Raw genomic sequence first — 23879 nt, forward strand, 5'->3', positions numbered from 1 at the left:
ACAGGGTTGTTGTAAGCCCAAGCAAGTAAAACTGAAGTAATCAGTGGGTAAGATTATTAAGTGATGCAATTTAGCTGCTTGGAATGGCTCTTGCCAGTCAATTGCTGAACCCCAAGATGAATTGATTACAACACAATTTGCCCAATCCTAGGCACATATACTCAGAAGTAAGTTCCATAATGGTCAATGGGGCTTGCTCTCAGGTAAGTATGGATAGGATTGTAGCCAATGTCTCTTCACTCATTGCTTTCCAGGAAGAAATCTCAACCACTCCTTCACCTTGGAGGGAAATTAAAAATACCTAACTATCAGAAGATATCATCTATCTGAAGATATTATCTTCAGACAGATGATAGCTATCATCTGAACCTTCTTTGGAAAGAGGTTGTACACTTTGGACGATGAGCATTAGCAACACATTCAAATAAATGCAATACTTCACTCACTACTTGCTGTCCACAGCAGGAGCCACACATGCCCCCAAGTGTTGAACAAGTCTGATGTCTCCCTGAAAGTCAACTGATCAGATTCTGAAGGGTTGACCTCTGTACACTTCCCTGCAAACTTCCAACTGACAAGTGGATAGGAGTAGGTCATGTGTTTACAGAAACAAAGTTAATCATATTTGTGAGAAAAGGCAGAAAACAGCTACTCTGTTATACTGAGATTAGATTATTTTTTCCTTCTAGTAACAAGATATTAATGGTGTGAATTATCAAAAATATTTCATAATTCCAAAACAACCTGGACAGTAAAACTGGTATTCCAAAGGGAGTCAGAAGTTTTAAAAAATACAATTAATGCAGTAGTTCTTTTGTTTTTAATTGTTCTTTTTTATTTTCAGAACTCAAATGCATCAATATATCTGTTTGCTTAAATAATGATCTTAAATTTGATTTAAACGTACCAGCATAGTTCCCAGTTAAGAAATTTCAAAATCTCTTTGGAATACTAATTTCATATTTATACGTTTCTTAAAAATGTTTTTTTAATCCAACCTATTTCCCTGAATTGCTTCAAGATAGTTGGTGATGTAAAATTTAATATAAAATATTTAGTCACAAAATAGTATTGCTTTTGTATGCATATTGTGGCAAGATTAAGTTGCTATTTTTCAATAAAAACTATATGATCTCCCACAAAATCCTAAACATATTAAGAATTGTGGTGTGGAACAGAATTACACAGGTGAAGCAGGTACCAGCACAACGGTGAGATTATATTACATCAAAAATTTTTTAATGGTCCCAAATATATACTCAACAACTAAGCATACACTCAGGGGCAAAATAAAAATAAAATTATGACACAAAAATGACCACATCTAGAATTCCATTCAATCTTTAATCAAGGGATAGACAAATCCCCCACCTCCAAACAAAATTCTGCAGTTTAAAGGGCAAAAGGGAACAGATTTTTTTAAAAAAGGAAAAAAAGAAACTTATGTTCAGCCCTCCTCCAAAGAGTTCTTCTTAAAATCTGTTGTGGCATGACTAAAATGTTCAGAATGTATGGTTTCAAAGGCAGGTCTCTTTATACAAAGAAACTGCTGGCATTCTTAACTAGTGAAGAATTATGGCAGAAAAGCCTTTTCTTCAAAGTCTCATACATGGTCCAAGAAAGAATATTCTGATTGTAGCAACTGAACAGCCAATCCAGAGTTCCACTACCAAAACTCCTGCCCTGTTGGCTTTTATATATTTCCATTTCCTTCCCTGAGAATAGGGCAATGTGTGGTCCAAGCTGGAGAGGTCAAAGGCATGTCTTTTCCATTAAGAGTAGCATTTCCTCTTCTTCTGCTCCTTCAAATTGGCACTTGATTAGCAGAAAACCATGTTTTTAAGTTGATCTGTGTCACACACAGTAATTAACTAGAGATTGCAGTTTTCAATTATGGACTTCTCACCCTTCTGAAAACCTAGTTATTCCTCAAGTGATGCTGATCGTCAGAGTTGTCATTATGAGGACTCTAGTTTTGCTTTCTGTGACAAAGGTAGACTATCTTCATCATCCTCGTCGTCATCATCAGGATAATCTACAAGCCCCACGAGGCCTCCCTAAAAGCATAAAACAGGGGAAGTAAGATTTAGAAATAGTATGAAATCCTCTAGGGTGCAGAAAGCACAGCTACCACTGCTTTACTATGCTCTAATAGATTGGCAACCGGAAGTTGTATTAAAAACTTCAAATCTTCACATATGTGAAAACAGCTGGAAATTGCAAAAACATCTAAAGCAGTGTGAATTATACTACCTATGGGGGATAATTTGGATCCAAACGAAAGGTGTTACTTAGAGCTGCAACAACAACATTTTGCTATCTGTACAAAGATGGAAATTTCTTTTACCTAGAAAAGCTGGCAGGACAGCAGCAATGAGCGATCTGGCACACTTCAGAGACAATATGGAACATCCTTCAAATTGAATTATCAATTAGGATAATTTAATGATATGGTCTCTTCCATTTAATACTACAGTAATTTGATATACATGCAAAACACCTACATAAATGCATTATTTACAAGTTACATTAAGAAAGAAATTAAAAACATAATTAAAGGCCATTTAGTAAACATTTACTCCCTGCATTGTGCAAAAGTGTGTTATCTAAATTTCTAGTAGGCAAGGTGACTGGTGGCAGCAATTAAGGAGTGATGTTCAGAGATGAGAAGGAGCTACACCTCTTCCACGACTGACCCAGTCTAAATTATCATCAAGATCATAAAACAAGAGCTGTGCTTGCTCAGCGTATCTGAAGGAACACAAAGGCACAAGTTTATCTGAACTTAAATTAGTAATGTTGATCATAATAATTAAAATGGTCTATCCTGGGGAAAAAAGAAAACCCATGTATGTGTAATGTATTACACACTGAAGACAACACATACTACAGCATAAAGCACAGTCAGATGTTCTTAAGCATTGTAGTGGGTTGAGAAGCAATAACAGAAAATAACAGAAAATGTGTAAGTCATACTATATTTGAAAGACTTTTAAGCACTGAAAGCAGCAATCCCTGAGAATCTCAGGGAAGTCTGTAACACTGGGCACAATATTCCTTTTTTCATGAAGTGAATAAGAAATTCAAAAATCCAATATGTTAAGACATCTGAAATCTGTACTATGTAAATGTAATAGTCTTTAGAACTCTGGTTGGAGCTTAGCAATATATAATTTCTTATTGCTTATTGCTTATTGCTTTTTAAGTCTGTTTTTTGAGCCGCTTTAGGGTCTTTTTGGTAAAAGGAAGCATAGAAAAGGAAAGGAAAACTTTTATTTTATTAACACAACTAACAGACCCAGAGGATTATAGTCTGTCCTAATATCATCTACAGTAAATATGTCCTGCTTTTTAAAGAAATAATTTACATCCAATTTAATTATGCTGTTGAGAATAGCTGCTAGAAAAAACACCCCTTAGGAGAGGGTAACAATCTCTCTGCATAGATTTATGTAGATCAGATGCTGTTTTGTCTCTGTTGCATCCTCAAATTTCCCCCAAATCAGTCTGTGGAAATGCAAGATTTTCTTAAGCAAAATCTCAGAATGCTAAAGACAAGCATTGTTAAAGGCTAGCAGCTATGACTCTGAAAGACTATTAAAGCTGAATCCAGGGAACCTTTCTTGTGCAACAAGGAAGAGGCTGTCATCTGACTTTTATCAGTTTTCATTCAGATCAGCTCTGAGAGGGAGAAGGACAAGATGCATCTGGCATGCTGTGATGATTCTGGTGACAATGTTAGGCAAATTGATGTCTTAAATGGAATTATCAGTGGGAAGCAGAGATTCAGCAACTGGACACTGACAAACTATTAATGGGAAAGGAGGTAGCATTTTCTTCTGTTCCTTAACCCAGGTCTTAATTCCCAGAAAATCATGTCAGCTACACAGTGAATCCCAGTTTCCTTGTTTTAAACTGAATCTTCTCTCAGAAACATGTACAGGTCGTGCCTCATTATCCACAGGGGTTCTGTTCTGGAACCCCGAATGGATTAAAAAAACAGTGAATAACAAATCAGTGGAAAAATAACTTTAAAGACCACTTCCAGGTTTCGTGCTCCTCTATGGTTGCCCCAAAATGCATTGGTATATTATACTCCATTCAGCCACTAGGTGGGGTGAATAATGGAATCTAATGGAATAAAATTATAATTATTTAATAGCACAGAGGTAGGAAATTGGATTTTGGTGCTTTTTCCCCTGATACAAGGTATTTAAAGGTGGAATTCGGTATAAGTGGTGAGTCAAATCCAATCGCACCTATACATCTACTGTTATGACTTAATTTGGTAGGATACAACTGATTTTTATGTATGAGAGAAACTTGATTGGATAAAACTAGGAGACCTATGTGGGTCTAGTTATGTGTTGCCAATCAGATTCTCTTACAGAGAACAAATATAGACTGTATTGACCCATAAAGGATATCACTGCATTTACAGAATACTTTGGGATACAGCCCATGCCAACTGTAAGTGAACTTCTTTGGGTACTTTGGGCAGAGCGATAATTTCTCTAGTATAGAGACTATCTTACTAACAGATTTGCTGGGGTGACACAGATGGTCCCAAATCTTGTCTCCCAGGCTTACCATCCTGGGTTAACATGTCTATGCCAAGACCTACTTAACAGATGCAACCTGGGAGTTCATACCTGCCAATAACCACTACAGGATGATTCCAGTGTGTCTGTTACACACACATTACAGATCATACTTCAGATGCAGTCTTTTACCTACAGCAAGTTACTGGAAGAAACTATAGCATCACTCAGTATCTGTCTTAAGACAGGGTGTATACCTACTTGCCTCTACAGGGGCTTTGGCTAGTTTGGTCACTATTTTAACCAGCCATAGGCACAATCCTAACCAGGTCTACTCAGAAGTAGGTTCTATTTTGTTCAATGAGGCCTACTCTCAGGAAAGTGTGGTTAGGATTGCAGCCATAATTTCCATGAGTTGGTGCCAAAATGACCTACAAGGCAGTGGCCTAGCAGTTTGAGATAGATTTGCACAGATGATCTGGACATGTTTCAATCAGGAACTGTGCCTGCTCTTATGGTCCCTGTTGGCAAACTTCACCAAGACAGACCAGAATTGTGCAACTCTTTCGATACCCACAAATCAGTGAGAATTGTTGGTATCTTCTGGATCCATTGCATGGTCTGGGAAACAATGTTTTGCACCTACTTTACCGGTAGATTCCAGAAAGGTAGTGGAAGACTGTTCGTCCCTGTGGAAGCTTTTTTGTGGAGTTCTTCAGGGATCCATTTCATCTATGTTTTTAAACGTAACACTTCTAGCAGAGGCTGTCTGGAATTTTGGAGCACGCTGTCATCAGTATACTATTTCTCTCTTCCATCTGACCACATGTGTTTCATTCTTAAATGGCTACTTCAGATTTGTAATGTCCTGGATGACAGTAAATAAACTGATACACTGGATGCTCTCAGTGTAGGGAAGTGGTGGAATGGTCCTGGTCTTGGATGGGAACACGCCCCCACTACTAAAGAGCAAGTTCACAACATGAGGGTGCTTCTGAATCTGAGCCTTCTCTTATTCACAGATAGAGGCAGTTATGAGCCTTCATGGGAGGAGAGTGGGGATCCTACTACTATTGTATTCTTGAAACTACCAAAATGGTTCAAAAACATCAATTGGTAAGAATGCAGCAACCACCTGAACTGCTGTTGTAAACCAAGTTCCATTACTGCAGATGCTCTATATCTGCAGTCTCCAAAGTGGAGATCGTTGCACACTGGCAAAGGTTTCCCCGGTACAGATGGCACTTACCATTCCATAGGGCAGGCTCTGAAAAGTGCGCTCCTCAGTCCTCACCGTGTCCACCTGCTCTGCCCAAAGCCTCCTGGGGTGTTGGAAGTCTCAAGCGGCTGGATGTGGCCAAGACTAGGGGGGGGGGTACATGGAGGCACCCCCACAGGACGGTAAGTGCCATTCACACGGGGGAGGGCTTAGGCAAGGAACAGATCCGGCTTGCCAGTCTGAGTCTGGAGAGTCCTGTTCTATAGGTTATGCTGTTTCTAGGCCACATTTAAGAGTAAGAAGCATCACCTTACAACTGTTGAGCACCTTCTCCCTTCACTACTCTTCAAGGACGGATAGCTATACAGATGCCACCTTTTTCAGGTATTAATTTGGCCCTGTACAACTGATAGAGCTTTTTCTTTGGTGGTCTTGGTCCTCTGCTATCAGAAATAAGCGAGGTCTGATAGGTTTGGCCTGTTGAGATTTGCAAGCTTTTCATTGTTAAAAACATTAGAAAAAATGGCTTGATGTCTTTTTTTCAATTTGCTGGAAAAGGTGGTTTCACGGGTGCTTAATATTAATTGGCAATTTTGATAGCATGTTTATTGTTGTCTGCGCTGAGAATTTGTACACTGAAAAGGATATTATAAATCCTCTAAGTCAGTGTTTCTCAAACAGTGGGTAGAGACCAATATCTGGTGGATCCTGGGTTGGGCCCTCCCACCTGCCTTTGTGTCTGAATGGCTCCAAATTGGAGCCCTCCAGATGAAACTGGAGGCCACACTGAGCCTCCACAGGGCTCCAGAAGCAGGCAGAAAATCACATCCAGTTTAACTCTGGGTTCCTGAAAGCGACTTCTGGTTGTTTCCAGAGGCCTGTGGAGGCCTTCTGAGGCCAGTAAATATGATCAGTTGTTACCAAGGGAAACTGACTGCTTTTCTTCTTCAAACCCAAAGCTGACACTTTAGGATAGAGGTTCCCAAACTGGGGTGTTGTAAGCCCTGTCTCTGCCTCTTTAAGGGGCGGCACAATGGAGAAGGTAGCACCAGGATCACCAGGATCATTTCGCTGCTAGGGACAAAGGCTTTTTAGTACTAACCAGGGGCAGCACTGGCCTCATGAGGGTGCACGGAGCCCGCAGATGTCTCTGCAGGGTTCCCCAAGCTTCTGAATATCTAAAAAAGAGCAATTGTGACAACTTCCAGTTTGTGATCGCAAAACTGGAAGTGGATCACGATTGCTATTTTTAGACATTCAAAGGCTTTGGGAGCCCTGTAGAGGCATCTGCAGGCTCCTTGCACCCCCTGGGAGAGAGGAGCTGCTACTGGTAAGTACTAAAAAAATCCTTTGTCCCCAGCAGCAACGCAATCGTGGCGACTGCATCGCTGCCTTCGCCCTCACCCACAACAACTTACGAGTGGTTCCCAAACTCCCTGAGAATCTGGGAACTGCTGGCTTCGGGGCACGTGAACACAATGACTTTAACCTGATGAACCCCTAGTACACATGCAAAGATTCCATGTCCAAAGACCCAAGCAAGCACTTCTGTTTACATCTGAACTTGATCCCTTCCAAAGTAGAGGCCAGCTGAATTTCAACTCCCACAAATGTAACATTCAGTTTGCAACTCAACAAACGATGCAAATGTTTTGGGAGTGTTCTCTAGCTTCATGCTATGTTGTTACCCATGATAGATTCTTGCTTACCTCAGAGTTAACTGCCATGGGTACTTTTAAAGATTGGTTTGCCTGGCAGGAAACAGATGCTGCAGAATTCCATACAGTATACTAACAGAAGCCTACAGAAGGCCATTCACATACAACTCCCTTCTTCCACCCTGCAATTTTTCTAGACTTCTGTCTAATGATTGGGGGCAGGTTGCCTCCTAGCTCAACAGTATCTTAAAGCCAAGAGAAATTCTCTGTTCAATTAACAAGATGTCCAGGCATTAACTTTTATATATGTCTGCCCACATCTTATGTGCTTTACTTGCATGAATTCAAGTATATGTGCTCAGCTAAAAGCAAAAAGATTGAGGAAAACAACAATTTAAACAGTGCAGACAATACAGCCAGCCATTCCACTTACTTAGTATATGCCCGAGAGCAAGCCAGAATGGGAGAAAATCTGCTGTTTCTTCCATTCTCAGTTCCCATTAGTCTTATACTGCGATTTTGGGTCTTTAAGATCCAACAGTACATATTTTTTAAATTTAAGAGTTTTGACTACACGTGATTTTGGTTTCACATGCCAACCTTGGAATGTAATCCTTATGCAAGCCTTAGCCTAAGATGCAGGCTGAGTTAGGGAAGCAGGAAGGAAACATGTGATCCCAAAGTCTGCATCCAATCTCATGCTTGAAAAGGAGAAAGTAATGCACAAACAGCTCTAAATTAAAGAATTAATAGAATAAGGAAATAGCAATATTCTCATTAACCTTTGCAGTTTTATTCTTCATAACTGAATGAAATCCTATACAATCCTATCTATTTACATAGTGGGATACAGCATTAGTAGGGGATATAAAACCTATTCCAAAAAGCAATCAGGCACAGAACTCTTATGCTTCAAGGTCCTATATGGAGAAAAAAATTCTAGAATGCCATCCAAATGGCCTGTGGCTTACATAAATCACAAATTTAGGGGCTAGTTGCCTGGTACAGTTTTGATATGGCAAGCATGATTTAATTCAGGTGAACACAGTACCTTGGTAGTTATAGCTGCCATCTGAGATGTGCTTTTAGAAACTGATCCAGGAGATCCTGGTGATCCAGGAGAACCCGGTGACCCCGGAGACCCAGGCAAATTACTTGCAGATGACTGGCTGGTGAGGTTAGCCTTTGTACCGCTAGAAAAGGAAAGTTTAAAACTCGGGCTCTGGCGACCTGAAAGATTCGTTTTCAGAAGGACCTCCTTTTCTTCACTTTCTTTAACTGGAATTTAAAACAAATGCTGCTGTAATAAAATTCTATTGTGAAAATGCAACAGGCTTAGGACACACAAAGGGCAACTTCAAATCTACTACACTTCTGTTATAGCCATGCTCACAGAGACATTTTATAATTGCTTTCAAGAAAATGCAGAAGTTGGCTTCTGTGATGAGATTAGTTATGCTGCACAGGACATGCCTATGCAAATGCTGCATGCACAAAGGAGAGAGAAAAAGATTAATTTAGAAGTCTAACAGCACATGAAAATGCAGATGCAAAATCTTATGCGCACATCCAGTTGTTGAACTGTGCCTGCACTATGTGCTCTGAGCTTCTGTTCTTTCATAGTGCAGTTCATAACATTTTAATATTGGCAAGATGTAAAAACCACCACCTTTCATTGTTGTAGTCTTGCCAGAGTTTCTTCACTTAGGACAGGGCTTTTCAAACTGGGGTGTCACGATGCCCCAGCCTGCGGGTCCTGGCCCCTGCCCTCTTAAGGGGCGGGGGCAGCCTGGAGGCAGGGAGGAGGTACATGTACCCAAGCCCCTGCAACCTCCCAGGGGTGCGGGGAGCCCGGCGCGACCTGCAGCAGGGCTCCCCACAGCAGTGAAAGTAGATGCGGAGCGATCATGCTCCACTTCCGCTTTAGCCCCCTGCAGCCCCCCTGAGCAGCGCGATCCCCCCTCCCTCCCAGAGAGTTTGAGAACCACTGACTTAGGCTATAATCTTACACACATCTACCAGGAAGTAAGGCTCACTGAACTCAATGGGGATTACTTCTGAGTTGACACACATAGAAATGTGCTGTTAATTGCTTTCTAAGGAAACCTGTATCACTTTACAGCACTGGGACCCACTTCTTAGAATGAGAATCTGTCAGGACCCACCAGAAGTGATGTCATGACCAGAAGTGACATCATCAAGCAGGAAAATTTTTTAGCAATCCTAAGCTACAATCCTACCCACACTTATCCTGAGTAAGTCCCATTTACTATCAATGTTAAACGAATATACATAGTAGCATGTTAAAAGTACAGATCTGTAATTTTCCCCAAATGCAGTCACACACCATTGTAGCAACAAGTCTAATATACTAATGAAATATTGAAATGTATGGGGACCCAGCTAGTGGGTCCTGACCCACAGTTTGAGAAACACTGCTATACAGGATTTGCTATTAACCAGAATTTGAAGATATACTTAAAAATACATTCAATAGCAAAACCAGGCAAACATTAGCCTTTAGTTCAATGCAGACATAAACCATAACTAAGGTAAGAGCCATTGGGGAAGGATAAGAGGGATTTGTACTGGAGAGTGACCTTGGGTCACCTGGGTCCAAGTGGACCCCTTGGGTCCAATCCATTAATCATAGTTACAAAACAGTATTTTGTCTGCACTGTCCTTTGGAGTAAAAACTTTCTATGACTACCCTTTAGGTTTCCTACTATTTGAAGCATGAAATCTGCTTCTTTTCAGTTACTTACATTTTTTTCTTTCCATAAATTTACTTATAGGATCCATAATATCTTCATCATTTTTACTTTTGTCAGATGGTGGTACCACTGCCTCTCCATCTTCCATATCATCTTCATCAGTATTAAACCACATCTCCTCTTCATCCTCCAAGGTCCTTGCATCTCTACGATATCTATGATTTCTCAAGATAGACCTCATGCTATGGGAAAAGGTTTTGTTTTATAAAGGTGAGACTAAATTTATACACAGCACTGTATCCAAAACATAGTCACTCATTGCTGTTTTACTGATAAACTTAGGATGCAAGCCCTACACTGCTAATTAAAATAAAACTAAACATGTTGGCAACCTTACACAGTAGTGCCTTGGCATCTGCGAGGGCCTGGAACCCCCTGAAGACACTGAAAGCTTCGAATAATAAAATTCATAGCAGCCAGACCCTCTGAATGTGACCAGAGCTGCACTCCAGTCATGTCTGAAGGGTGTTCTGAGGACAGATCTCAGAATGCCTTCTAAGGCCTTCTTAGAACGTCACTTCTTTTGGGGGGGAGAGAACCAGAAGTGATGTTTTTATGTCTTTAGAAGGCCTTCTGAGGCCCAGGGAGGCTGTGTGCATAAATCAAAAACTAAAAGGGAAGTAAAGCAGAACAGATGCGTCCAGAGCACAGCTCCAGTTGCCTCCAGAGAATGCAGATTGGTCCAACCACATGGGTTCAGAACCCATGGACCAACCTGTACTTCTCAAACAAGTTTATTGAATAATATCCAAAAATGTTTTGAATGAAATGCAGTGAAATAATCACAATAAAAGAAGGGGATACATTTAGTATTAGGATACCATTATCAGTATGTGCTTGTATTCTTGATACTGCTTCCACACTTTTCATTTTTCTCATCCTTGATACGATATAACTGAATTTATCACAAAGTAACTTTCAGAAGGTTATGGATTTCTTTGGTTTTAAAACAAGCACGTACGTTACATATATTGATTTTAAAGGTGAAGATGTATATTCCCAATGTAGACATGTTACATTAATATTTGTATATTGTTTTAAATTGATCCAACACAATTGATACTACAGACTTATTTATGAGTCCCATTTAAAATTAAAACATCAGTTGGCTGACAAACAAAAGACATTTCAGTAACTTCCCAAGTAAAAAGATAATACTATTTAAATGTTCTCTCTCTGTTTTCCTCAAACAGGAAACTGTTATGAAAGATCTAATAAAAATGTTACTGTACACTAACCTGTCGAGTTTGGGATTATCTTGTCTTTCCCTTTGTTGTTCATAACGCAATTTCAAACCTTTAAATGTCTGCACATAATCTACATCTTCTAGAGCTTTCCAGTAATTCTCAATTACATGAGCAGTTAAGGATTTTATATCTTCCTAGAAAATAAAGTTATTTTTCTCCAATTAAAAGTGTTAACAAGTAAAAGAACAGAAAAGCCATTAAGGCTTCCTTCAAAATGCTGAGACAATTAAGTTAAGTCAATAGTCAGGCTTTCATCCATGTAATAATTAAGTAGCATGAGAAGGTAAACATGGCAGCTGTTTCAAAATAGGCAGTATAAGGAAAGTTTGCAGGAAATAAAAACTGTACAGCAAAAGAAGCTTGTTTCTATCATTCTTTGATTCACCATTAGTACTAAAAAGTGTTATTGGCAGTTATAGAATAGTTAATAGACTGGAAAAGAAAACTAATTTAACAAAACCTGTCACTATTTTTCCTGGAAGTCTTAAAAATCTTAGCCCCAAGTGATTTTTCAGGGCAGGTCTACAACTCAGAATCTGCCCTGATAATATGCTAGTTGCCAACTGTTGCAAGAGCATTTCACCTAAATAATACTGCCACTTCTCCATGAACGGTAAAATCATAAGTTGCAGTTTTCAGTTCAAGGACACAGAGAACGTGATCTCATGTACATTTGAGGATTCACAGCATTATACTGTCCCATGTGAACAGATCCTATGTTAGACTTGAGGTTCTTCTTTTGAGGGGGGGGAGGATGAGTAGAGTTAGGGTCTGGCACACTGCCAGAATTAAGCCTCAGTTAATACAAGTCTGTTAACTCTTTACTACAGAAGTTCCCAAAGTGTGCTTCATAACGCTCTGGTGTGAGGCACTCACTAGGGCGTCACAGGATGCCTACTAACTGGTGAGACTGCTACGCAAGCTTGCAAACAGCAATGGTAGGCTGAGTGCAGCGGACATAGCTGCTACGCACCATTTTTGCATGCTCGGAAAGGCCCTCTCACCTGCCCTGATCCTCTTGCTGTTGTTTGCAGGCTCACTTCTGGTTGAACCTGGAAGCAAGTGGCAGTGATGTCATGTTACACGCTTCATGTCATTGCCACTCACTTCCAGGTTATGGGTGCTGGAACTGCAGCACAATAGACATTATGAGCCAGGTAGGTTTGGGAAGCACTGCTTTACTCTTTCAAAAGAATTCCTAGTCAGATATCCAACAGCTTGGACATGTAAAGCTGTTTTATTTTTGTTCAGAGAATCAAGGCTTAAGAACTGTTGCTATGTTTTCAAACAAAACACTAAACTCCAATGATTAAAAAAATAGTTGTACCACTGGTTCCAAATCATCTTCATCAGCCGCGACCTCCGCAGCCCTGTGCTCGGGGCAAAGCTCCGCAATGGTGCCCCTCATGGGCTATCGCCATCCCCTGGGCAGAAATCCGCCCCCCCTACCCACCAGAGGCTCATGGAGCCTCACACCACCTCCTCCTATGCTGGGGAAACCTCTGTGAGGTTCCCCGGCACTATAAACTGTGCTTCCGGCAAACCAGAAGCACAGTTTCCACCCCCGTCGGGAGCCTCAGAGAGACCTGCCCCAGACAGGTCTATGGTAGGCACGCAACCGATCATCTTCAGCCAGGATTTTTAGCCTGGTGGCTCACTGAAGCCAGAAGCATCACTCTCCCTAAGGATACAGGGATAGATTTTCTTTTGTTTACTGCTGGGGTTATCATCTAGGATAGGTCCTGAGGATCTATTTTGTAGCAGGGGGTCGACAGAATGATCTTCTAAGCCTTGCCAGCTTTATGGATTTCTATCTATTTTTTAACTCAAACAGATAACTTAGTACCCTGACACACAACACTGGTTTGGACAGTTGTCCCAGGATGTAGCCAAAGGGCACGTGATGTAGCTCAAGAGCAATTGTACTTGGGCACTGTCTCCAACTCAGTATATCCAAACAGTGTCATATCACTTCCTTGAACTTTGCTTCTTAAACATTTTCTCTTGCATGTTTTCAATTTCTATCTAAATTTGATGCTTAGATATGACCTTTATCTGCAATTCTTTCATGGCACATCCCAGATAAAATTTGCAGTTCTTGACTCTTTACAAGAGTAAGGAGTCTCTACAACACAATAAACATTCACTTTCTCACTCAAAAGAGGTACTCACCACTCTGATGAATTCAAACATTTCTATAATAGCAGAGTTCATCAGATTATAACGGGATCCATTGTTGAGAAATGCTTTGACCACTGGCTCAAACAAAAAACTTTTCATTATATAGCGATTGTAGAACTCATCCTTCAACCCAATTATCTTTCTTTTAAAACGCAGGGCACCTAACAAAGACAAAGTTATTTAAAAACTCTTTTTACACTGCTTTAAAAAAATCCCATTTAAAAAATCCCATTTAGGTTTTAAAAAAAAACCTAACAGAGCAGCTCACAAGTTAGGTAATCAGTCATGATCTCAGAAGTTTCTGCCAAGTCAGCAAGTAGTATGTAATGTGAAAACAACATGACAAAAAGGAAATGTGTATGTCAAAGGGAAAACAATATACAAACAATAGGTTGTAACCCAAAACTGACCTGTGAACAAAAGGACTTCTGTTCAGATTGATTTACGTATGATACAACCCATAAGATGACCACTGTACTGTACAATTAAACATTTTACTGTAAGTAAATGAGACATAGAGGGTGGGTTTAGATAAGCAGCAGCCCACACTCATTCCAAGGCCTGGCTCATGTACAGCTAGCATGTGTGTACCAGTTTGTATGTTTATAGGGGAACGTTGCAGTTCCACTCCAAGAAATGCTCACTGCATCAGACTTATATTTGCATTGCGATAAAACTCATTTTTATGCTTATAGGAACTTGCTATTGTGCACCTTTACTTAGAAAGAGTCTAAATAATGATGTAAATCCATCACCCTAAATTAAAATAATCAAAATGAGAATTTTGATGTGCATTCAATTACCCAATTAGCCCCTCCCCTCAGGAAGTCCAAAAGACTCTGGCCTACCTACCTGAGAGGGAGGAGCTACCCGCTTGTAAGGACTAAGATGGACATGGAGATCCCACTGGAGAATGAGAATTTTGATGTGCATTCAATTACCCAAGATTTTTGTGCAGTTATCTTTCATAATTAAAAACAGAACGTCTAGGTTTACAACAGCTCTAAAGAAACACCTTAAGGCTTTAGCACACTTACATAGTGCTAAGAAAGCATGCTGAGAAGCCATCAAAACTAGCACTCTTCGAAGAATGTCCTTGTTAATAATGTAGTTTTTTATATGGTACGTATGATGTTCTACACAGAATGTTAATAGCTCCAATATCAAGGCCAACAGCTGAGCTGTCTGGAAATCATCTAAAACAAAGAACAAAAAGCTTAAACATGTTGATACACACAGGTTGTTTTCACTGAAATACAGAGATGCCTTATTTCTCTCCCAATTTATCTCTCCCAATATTGAAACAAATAATAAAAACAAAAGCCAGGTAGGTTTATTTCAGTTCTTTCTCATCTGTTGAACATTTAAATCAAACATATTAACCAAATTTACCACTGCAACAGATGGTCTTTAGCAGGCAGTTTTTACCTCACATCTTTAGTTCTTTTACTGATGGAGAAAATTTTTCTTCCATGCAACAATCCAGCTCCACTTGAATACACAGAAGATGACTTACATATTTGTTCTGCAGACCACAGCAAAGCAAGACACATGTCACCCAAATGCCTTTCACTCAGGCATCCAGTGTCCGCCCACTGGTCGTAGTTTTTGAACCACAATTATTAGGAGTATATGAAGCAACTGGATGGCTGCAAAGCATGGGGATGATTCCCAGTGGATGTTATGGTATGAGCAGGTTAAGCTCAACACAGTTATTTTAGGTGTTAAGGAAGGTGTTATAAGCTAGCCACATTATAGGAAGAAGTGCTGCTTTTGGAAATACTGTTGTGATAAAGATAAAACAAACCCACTACATCAGGGTGATCGGAATTCTACCAACAGGGATATCACAGGGGTTCTTAGAATATATAAATTATCTGAGAACAGCATTTCTGAGCATTTGTCCCCTGCTGTACCTATTGGCATTGTTGACTTACTGGAAAAACCACCGGAAGTAACTGGATATGATGTCATCACCAGTTACTTCTGGACTGGGAGGCCAGATGCAACCCCCATAAGAGTGTCAGGGCAGCTGGAAGGGCTTTTTCAAGCATATGGAAGGTGCATGCTGGCTGAGCATTATACCGCTGCTTGTTGCATAGCATTGTTGGCCTTGCTGCCAGGTGGCAGAGGTCTGGGGGTCCCGTGCATACCAGCGGACATCATCTTAAGCACGAGTATCACTGGTTGAGAAACACTGTCTTAGAATATACACCTCACCTACTAACACAATGGAGTTAGGCCAACTACAAAACAAACAGGACAAAGGACATACTCACCTTTGCTAGGTTTCTCCTCTGTGGTATTAGCCAATAAAGGTGCAGTGAGGACATGCATACAATGCTTGTAAAAGAACCCCAAGAATTCTGTCTTTTCTGTTTTCTGTGGAATTAAAATTCCCACATAAGTTATACTAAATGTATGAACAAATATTATGAATCGCAAGAGACACAAAAATATTCAGTTATCTGCTTACATTGGCAGTAGCTAGCATATTTTCTGGATCCACTAAAGTACGCAACAGACCCATCAGCTGGACTGCTCCTCCAAGTTCAGGATCTGTATCACAAATCATGTGTTCTATGATGAGGTTAATGAGTAAGATGTCCTGGTTTAAAAAATAAAATTGAATACCAAAAAAGGTTAGTCACAACTAAGATGCAAAATGAGAGGCACCAACAGACAAATCCAGATAAAGGCCTAAGCTGTGCATCAAATGGAGCTGTGGACTTGTATTTTTCTAACAGAACATCTCAGACAGAATGGAAAACTATTTATAAAAACAGAGGATTTCCCCCCCAAAAAAGCTTGGGACAGACCAAAGGGGTCTTGCCCAAAGGGGTGCAGGAAGAATGGAATAAAAAATCCCACAGGAGACACATATCTTTAGGTATGCCTGAAGCAGCTCAGTGAAGGCTAGCCAAAGATTTTAAGGTGGGGGTCAAAAGTAATTGGTAGAGTTTCATGATGTCAATCATTTGACTTCTTTCATAATTCCAACAGAAGCATCACTATTCTGTTGGGACCAAAAGATTGCCAGAGTGCTGCCTAGCTGCAAAAATGAAGAAGAGGCTGTGCTAGTTATCGGTTTAACTGCATTTGTCTAAAATTTCAAGCAGGGACAGAGAGTTCACACCAGCCTGTGGCTGAGGAGCACAAAATAACAGGATGTTCCCCATAAACGAGTTGTGGGAGCACCACTGGCCTGGTATGAAGCTTCCTCGCCTTCTTTTTGGAGAAAGGACAAGGATCCCAGCAACAGCTGCAAGAGTTTCTTTCCAGTACTTGCCCTGTGAGGGAGGCAAGAAGGATATGCACATAGGGTAGATCAAACCACTCAGTTGCACTAGAGATGATCCTTGAAGTACAGAATTCATACACAGAAGTTTCTTTAAAAAAAAAATACAAACCAGGGTGAACTAAAATTTTAATAGGAGAAATAAGTTACACTTTATGAAACTACAGGTGGGGCCTCAATATCTGTGGGGGATCTGTTCTTGGACCGCTGCGGATACCAAATTTTGCAGATAGACTAATCCATGATTGGCCCCTTTAGGCCCTCTGGAGGTGACCAGAGCTCTGCTCTGGGGCTTCCCCAAGCCTCAGAATGCCTTCTATATGGCCAAAAAAAAGTCATTTCTGGTTTCCTGAGGGAAACTGGAGTCAGGTTTTTCAGTCAGGAGCTGCCATTCTGAAACCAGCGGGCAGATGCATGTTGTCTCTACGGGCTTCAGAAAGCTCTCAAGCGGCAACTGGAGCAGAGCTCCTGCTGCCTCCAGAGGTCTCAGGTGGAGCTATGTCTGACTCCACACAGGTCTGGGGGACTCATGGTGAGCCAGATCCACAGATGCAGAATCTGGGCTAAAATTTATAATATCGGTGGACACCAAGACAGCACGTTGTTTTGCTATGTGGGTTTACATAAGATGAACACTTCAGTATGATAACATCAATGATACTAAGCCCTGGTCCCAGTTCTGCAATACACATCATCACAAACCATTATAGGGGGAAAAAACTGGAATGAAAACCACACCAAGTCTGCCTACCTTGATCATGGCAGAATTTCTAGCTTAAAAGTGCTATGTACAATATTACAGGGGAAACAAAATACCTGATCTATTGCCATTGCTACTTCAAAGTTTGTTTCCGGATTTAGCAAACAGTGGGCCCTTGGTATCTGCAGGATATCTGCTCCAGAACCCCCTGCAGATACCAAATTCTGAGAATAATGAAATCCGTGTGGGTCATATAGCACTGCAATTACTTACCTGGGGGCTCCACACGGCCCTCCAAAGGTAGCATACAGACTTCCTGTCTCCTCAGATGACTCCTGGATGCAACTGGAAGGTATTTCAGGTTTGTGCAAATGAACTAGAAGGGATTTCTGGTCACATCCACAAGGGCCTTGGAGGCCCTCCAGCCTTGGACTCAAACCTGCGGATATTTAAATCCGCGGATGCCAAGCCCACTGGTAAGGAAGGCTCACTGTACTATGGTTTGATCCAAAAGTTTCCTTCCTACAGTGGAAGACTTCTTCTCTTGGATCCAACCATAAGCATCGATACAGTGAATGTCACCTCACAGATATTAAGTGGGCTTTTCAAAGCAAAAAACATGAAAATGTCTAGTAAAACAATCAAAGTAAAATTTTAGTATGTTAAAGGAAAACAAAATTCTGTGACTCCGGTCTAAATTCTATTGTTCAACAATAACAAAGGATATAATAAGCTAATAGTTCTAAATTCAAAGACTATTCCAACAGTCATAGTTACTGTATACTAGCAGAATAAGGAATATAACAACAAAGTTTCCAGCTGTCTTTTCTAGTTATCTTTTCTCCATGTAAATTGTCCCCAAGCAGCTGTTTGCTGTGATTTCTACAACTTCAGAGACTGACAAGAAGCATCCCATAAAGTGATATTGACAGGAAGTCATAAGAACAAGTCGTTCAATATTGGTATGGTACAACTAACCATCATTCTCCTACAGTGTGAATCCCTTAGCCATGTCTTAGTGTTACATCCAGACCAATTCTAACCATAGTTAATGATGTTTGCAATCCTACACTTACCTGAGATTCAGACCCCACTGACTATAATGGGGCTTACTTCTGAGCAGACATGCATAGGATTGTGCTTTAAGCTCTCTACTTAAGTAGAATTTAAATTGCAGATGTGAAGCTGGCAAGGGAAAAAGTGGGAAATTTGTGCGGGGGAGGGGAAAGAACACACATTCCCAAGTTTGGTCCCGATGTGCCAACAGTAGTGTGAAAAGAGCTAGTTTTATATCTGCATCACACAATTAAAGTAAAACCAAGGATTATGCACAAAAAGGCATCTGGAAAAAATACAATCTCCTATCTAGAACTCAAACACAGAAATTGGTCATAAGAGACATTTTGTTAACGCACTGTTCATAGAAATACAATTTTTAAAAAGCATTAAGGGCCACCTACTTACATCGTCATTCTGTTGAGCTTCTTGCATGACAAATTCACGTACCATAGATGGGTTATATTCAACCAAATATGAGAATATATCAGTAGCTGCACTTCGCACCTGTGCATCATCCATACCCTGAAGTTAAACAAAAATACACCATGTAACTATAGTGTGAACAAAACAGCAATTTTAAACTTACTTTAATTTGCATGCAGTGGCATCCTAAACATATTTGGCAGTAAGCTTCACAATGTTCAAAGGGCTTACTCCCAAGTAAGTATGCAAAAAATGGCAGCCTGTCCAAAAACACAGGCACAGTTAACTGCCTGGAACATATTAGTGCAGAATGTAGTCAAAATACTTATGTTCTGCAGTGAAAAGACTATCCAAACATGACTAATAAATAATAATAATAGCAGCAAATATTTAATCACCACCACTCTACAAGAATACTGAAACCCCCACGGGAACAGAAAATTGAGATACAGATTTTGAAATAAATTTTGGAAACTTACTAGGATGACTTCTAATGCTGGAAGAATGCCCATATTAGACAGTGTTTTGAAAAAAGCATCTCTATTTTGAGGTTGCAATGTTTGGGAAAACGCACAAAATTCTTTAAGAAAATTGACCTGAAACACAGAAAATAAGGCCATTTATAAAGAAACAGAATGGAGTGACTTCCTGATTAAGCACATTTTCAAGATTCTTACCAGCTCCTGCCTTTTCTCCTCATCCGTAGCTTCATCTGTAAGTTGTGCAAACAGGTCTGTCAAAAATTTTTCATCTTCCTACAAAAATAATCATTGTTAACAATAAAAATTAAAGGTCTCCACCCAAGAGACAGAATTTACTCATTTAAAGGGACAAAGAGATACGACTTTGTTATGCACTTCATTTCAAAATGGTGTAAAGCATCATTGCTTTTCTTAAAATGTAAACTCCACCCTCAGAGGCCAGAGGTATTACCCATAACGTTTCACTTACCTATATATTTAGAAAATATAAAGGTACTGCCTTGATAGCTTACACAAGAGATCCACATACCTGAAACTTCAGAAGTGAATGCCAATTCTGAAACTATTCAGAATGTTTCTCATCTAGCATGAGCACAATTTTCCCTAGCCCAGAAACTATAAATACCATCTTTTGTGAACCTACACCTTGTCTATACTGAACTAAAGTTGAGCCAAAGGTAGAAAAAAATATCTTTTTGCATTCAGTCTTTTCCTGTTCTATATACAATCCTGCTAATGGCCACTCTATGTTGCAAGTCTTATTGTCTATGAACAAATATATAAATCTGCGTAGAGTGATGATTCAGTAGGGATGAGGAATGCTCTCCCTTCGTCCATATAGTACTTACAATATGGGAGTCTACCTATTTTATATTTTATGCATATACATTTCCAAAATGCCTGTGGCTCATTCAAACTTTAAGTCTAATGCATGAAAGCCAGGCAAGCCTGAGGGCAGAACCAGGCTTGAATTTATATTATTTTATTTACATGTATATGTAAATATGTATGTATATTTATGTATATTTACAGTATTTTATTTATATGTATAATCTATACCAGTGGTTCCTGAACTTTTACCACTGGGAGCCACTTTTTAAAACAGTCTATTGGGACCCACTTGGGTTTATGGGACTTTTAAACAAAACCTTCACTTTACCAGCAGCTCATGCCTCTATTTTTACTATGGCATGGGAGGCACCACTTTCTGGAAGATTTTTTGAGCTCAATGTTCATTAGATCAGGACCATTCTGGTGGTCTTGTGTTCCCCTTGGCCTCCCCTTCAGTGTGGACCGAGGCATGGTAGCCTACTCGACAGTAGATGCATACATACTGCTCTGCTTCAGTTTCCATAGAACACAATATTTTCCTTGTTAGCCATCAGCCTGTCAGTTTTGCAACCAAAAATCAGGTTGCTAGTGGGTCCTGACCCACTGTTTGGGAACTACTGATCTATAGTTTCAGATACATGTGGATAAGGCATTATTGGTCCTTCATATGGTGCACCTGACTTATACTGAAATAATCTTTGTTTTCTTCATGTACCACAATATCTGAAATGAAGCTAATGAAATTTCTCTATTCCCCACCCACAGCTAGGACATAAATCAGCCACTGCATAAAATAGTTACCCCATGTATTTGTAGCATAGCAAGATATTATTCTTCAAACATATGCATTTACATATAAAGAGACAGTAGCTTCACTTAAGTAGCCCCAAGGTCTAGCATACAAGCATATAAGGTGTATTGAAATTATGCTGAATAATAATGAAAACCATTTACAAGTCAGAAGTTTACCTCCAGACTGGCCATTAAGGTCAGCACCAAAATGGATAAGAAATTGGGAGTATTGTGTATGCACCAACTCAGAAAAGTAGGAAGCAGCTTTTTAACATATAGTCAGGGGATCCGGCAATCAGTTTTCTCCCAGTCGTATGTTTTTGGATATATTTAAAAGCTGTCAACACATTTTCTTTGACTTTTTCCTGTGGTACAGTTATAGAACTCTCTTCCAAGCTTTCAGTATATTACCTCCTTTTCAGACTCATCTTCATAGACATCACTGGCAAAGTTTTTTGAACCATCCATGCATAATCTGCACAAGGCTGTGTTGGGCCTCTAGTTGGGCCTATTGGACATTATATATTGCTCTTTTGATTTGTCACAGATGCCGTTATCTCATTTTACTCCTAGTTATGTTATTATGCCCACTCTTGATTGCTTTTATTGTTTGTGTTTTACATTTTTGTGTATTGAATGTATTATATGTTTGTATATTTTATGTTTGCTATAAATATTGTGTAAGCCACCTTACACAAAAGCCACCTTGAACATCTGCCTTGGCAAGGGAAAGGTAGGGTCAATTTTTTTAAAATTAATTATTCCAAATGCAGTTTTGCTAATCCCAGGTAGTACACTGCAACTGCATCATAAGCCATAAGCATGACACTCCTAATATAACAGGTGACTTTGGCCTTTTGCGCCAGCAAGACATAGGAATAATTAAAATATCTGAACAAACTATGTCCTATCAAGAAATTGGTTTTAAACAGGAAACTATGAATTAGTCTACGACTTGATAGACATGATAAACTCCACTATACATTTTTCTTTTTTGCACTTTCTATATAGCTTTCTATATCTTAAGAAAATAGACATAATCAAATTATTTAAACTACCATGGTGCATGCTTTAGGAATTTTATAATGACTGAAAGAGAAAAATGAACTAGGCTAATTTGCCTGATGATATATTCCCGATGTTCTACACAAACTTTCACAATTGCTTTCTTTGGGTTAACGGCCAGTTGTGTATGCAGAATTTTGCAACACAGATTCTAGTTTTTAATGTTTAAGATCTTTGATAGTATAATTACAGAAATATATTTTTGGTAGGTGTAGCAGATTCTCAAAATACCCAAGTGGCCATGTGACAGCCATGCAAAATATAGAAGCTGTTATGTGACACAATATACATGGTATACAGAAACTTATCTTCATTCTTGGTATCAAGTTACTTTTTATCCTTAAGTCATAACTGTTTCCAAGGGCACAGCGACACTGTCAGGAAACTGGGGTAGAGTTACCTCAGAAGAACCTGGAAGAGAAGGTAGCAGTGGCTTTGCAATGTGCCTGCCACCATCTCCCACCTCCTCTAGAGGCTCTGAACCCCCTAAAAAGGAGGAAGGGAAAGTTGGGTACATTGCAAAGCTGCCACCATTGCCACAAGCTTCTTCCCAACCAAGAAGCCACTCAGCCCAGCTTCGAGTGGTCACTTCTTCGCACACCCCTTCTGGGAAAAGGGGGTGGTGGAAGAGGATGTGTGAAGGGCCATGGACCTGGGCCAAGTGGCTTCCTCAGAAATCACTTCCTCAAGCAGCCATCTTGGTTGGCCTGCCCCAGATACCCCCTCATGATGTTCTGGGGTGGAACATGGGGCAGCTCACCCCCACCCCTGCTGGTCACAATACTGCCTGTTTCACACTATACTGTCCTTTGCAAAACCACAAAAATAACAAACCAATAAACCCTGATTCTACAGAAACGCAAAACAGTAAATCAAAATAAGCATGCACACAATTAGAATTGCCTGACTTGGCATTAACCAGCTAATGTAATTACATGGGTAGTAGTCAAAGTTCAGGCTTGCACAACGACAAACCACCTTCCCCTCCAGCTCCTAAGCTCTGCAACCGGAAAAATGAAGGCCAGGGAGTACAAAAGTTGGGAGGGGAATCGAGTATGCAGCATGCTCCTGCTAACAATTTATTATTCATCCTCCTTCTGCAGTCCCCTATGCCACTGCTGAAGAACTTCTGCAGCAGTCTTTCCACAGTGGTTCAAGGGTTTGTATTTTCTTCGCACATAACAAGAATACCTGCTCTTGCTAAGCTGATTCAATTCTTTTTATTAAGGAAAAAAGAAATTACACAATATTAAAAACTTACCATTCATTCGCTTCACAGCCCTCAACTGTACTGTTGATGTTCCATTTACAATGCTCATGTTATCTGCCTTGTTATATTCTGGAAGGCTTGTGCTTGTTACCATATAATATAATGGATTAATAACTAAGAGCATAGGCCTTTCACTAAGTAACAAGTTAATTAACTATCACTGTTGACACCAAAGCCACTGCTGCAGAATGAAAGCCAAGAAGCCCACTCTAAATGGCCACATGACTGAAAATATGGACAGGCACTCAAAAGAAAATTGCATGGTTCAATTTCACAGTATGGTGACTTTGGAGCAAGTCCCATGGGAGAGGGAGAGAGAGAGAGGAAGGCTGGTTAACA

The 23879-nt window shown here is 40.0% G+C and overlaps 1 protein-coding gene across 1 annotated transcript in view; it reads right to left on the bottom strand.

Moving 5' to 3' along the window:
* Positions 1–351: 351 nt before the first annotated feature.
* Positions 352–23879, bottom strand: part of PPP4R3A (protein phosphatase 4 regulatory subunit 3A) — a 32695-nt gene continuing 9167 nt past the window's right edge. Inside the window, exons 5-15 of the mRNA XM_066628433.1 lie at positions 19778–19855; positions 19580–19696; positions 19083–19199; positions 16097–16228; positions 15900–16002; positions 14658–14816; positions 13612–13781; positions 11431–11573; positions 10184–10374; positions 8470–8696; positions 352–2057 (exon numbers count right to left, since the gene is read on the bottom strand). Of these exons, the coding sequence (XP_066484530.1) occupies positions 1959–2057; positions 8470–8696; positions 10184–10374; positions 11431–11573; positions 13612–13781; positions 14658–14816; positions 15900–16002; positions 16097–16228; positions 19083–19199; positions 19580–19696; positions 19778–19855 (1536 nt within the window). The 3' untranslated portion in view covers positions 352–1958. The remainder of the gene's footprint in view (positions 2058–8469; positions 8697–10183; positions 10375–11430; positions 11574–13611; positions 13782–14657; positions 14817–15899; positions 16003–16096; positions 16229–19082; positions 19200–19579; positions 19697–19777; positions 19856–23879) is intronic.

The sequence above is a fragment of the Tiliqua scincoides genome, chromosome 1 (genome assembly GCF_035046505.1).
Source record: "Tiliqua scincoides isolate rTilSci1 chromosome 1, rTilSci1.hap2, whole genome shotgun sequence".
Taxonomy (NCBI): Eukaryota; Metazoa; Chordata; class Lepidosauria; order Squamata; family Scincidae; genus Tiliqua; species Tiliqua scincoides.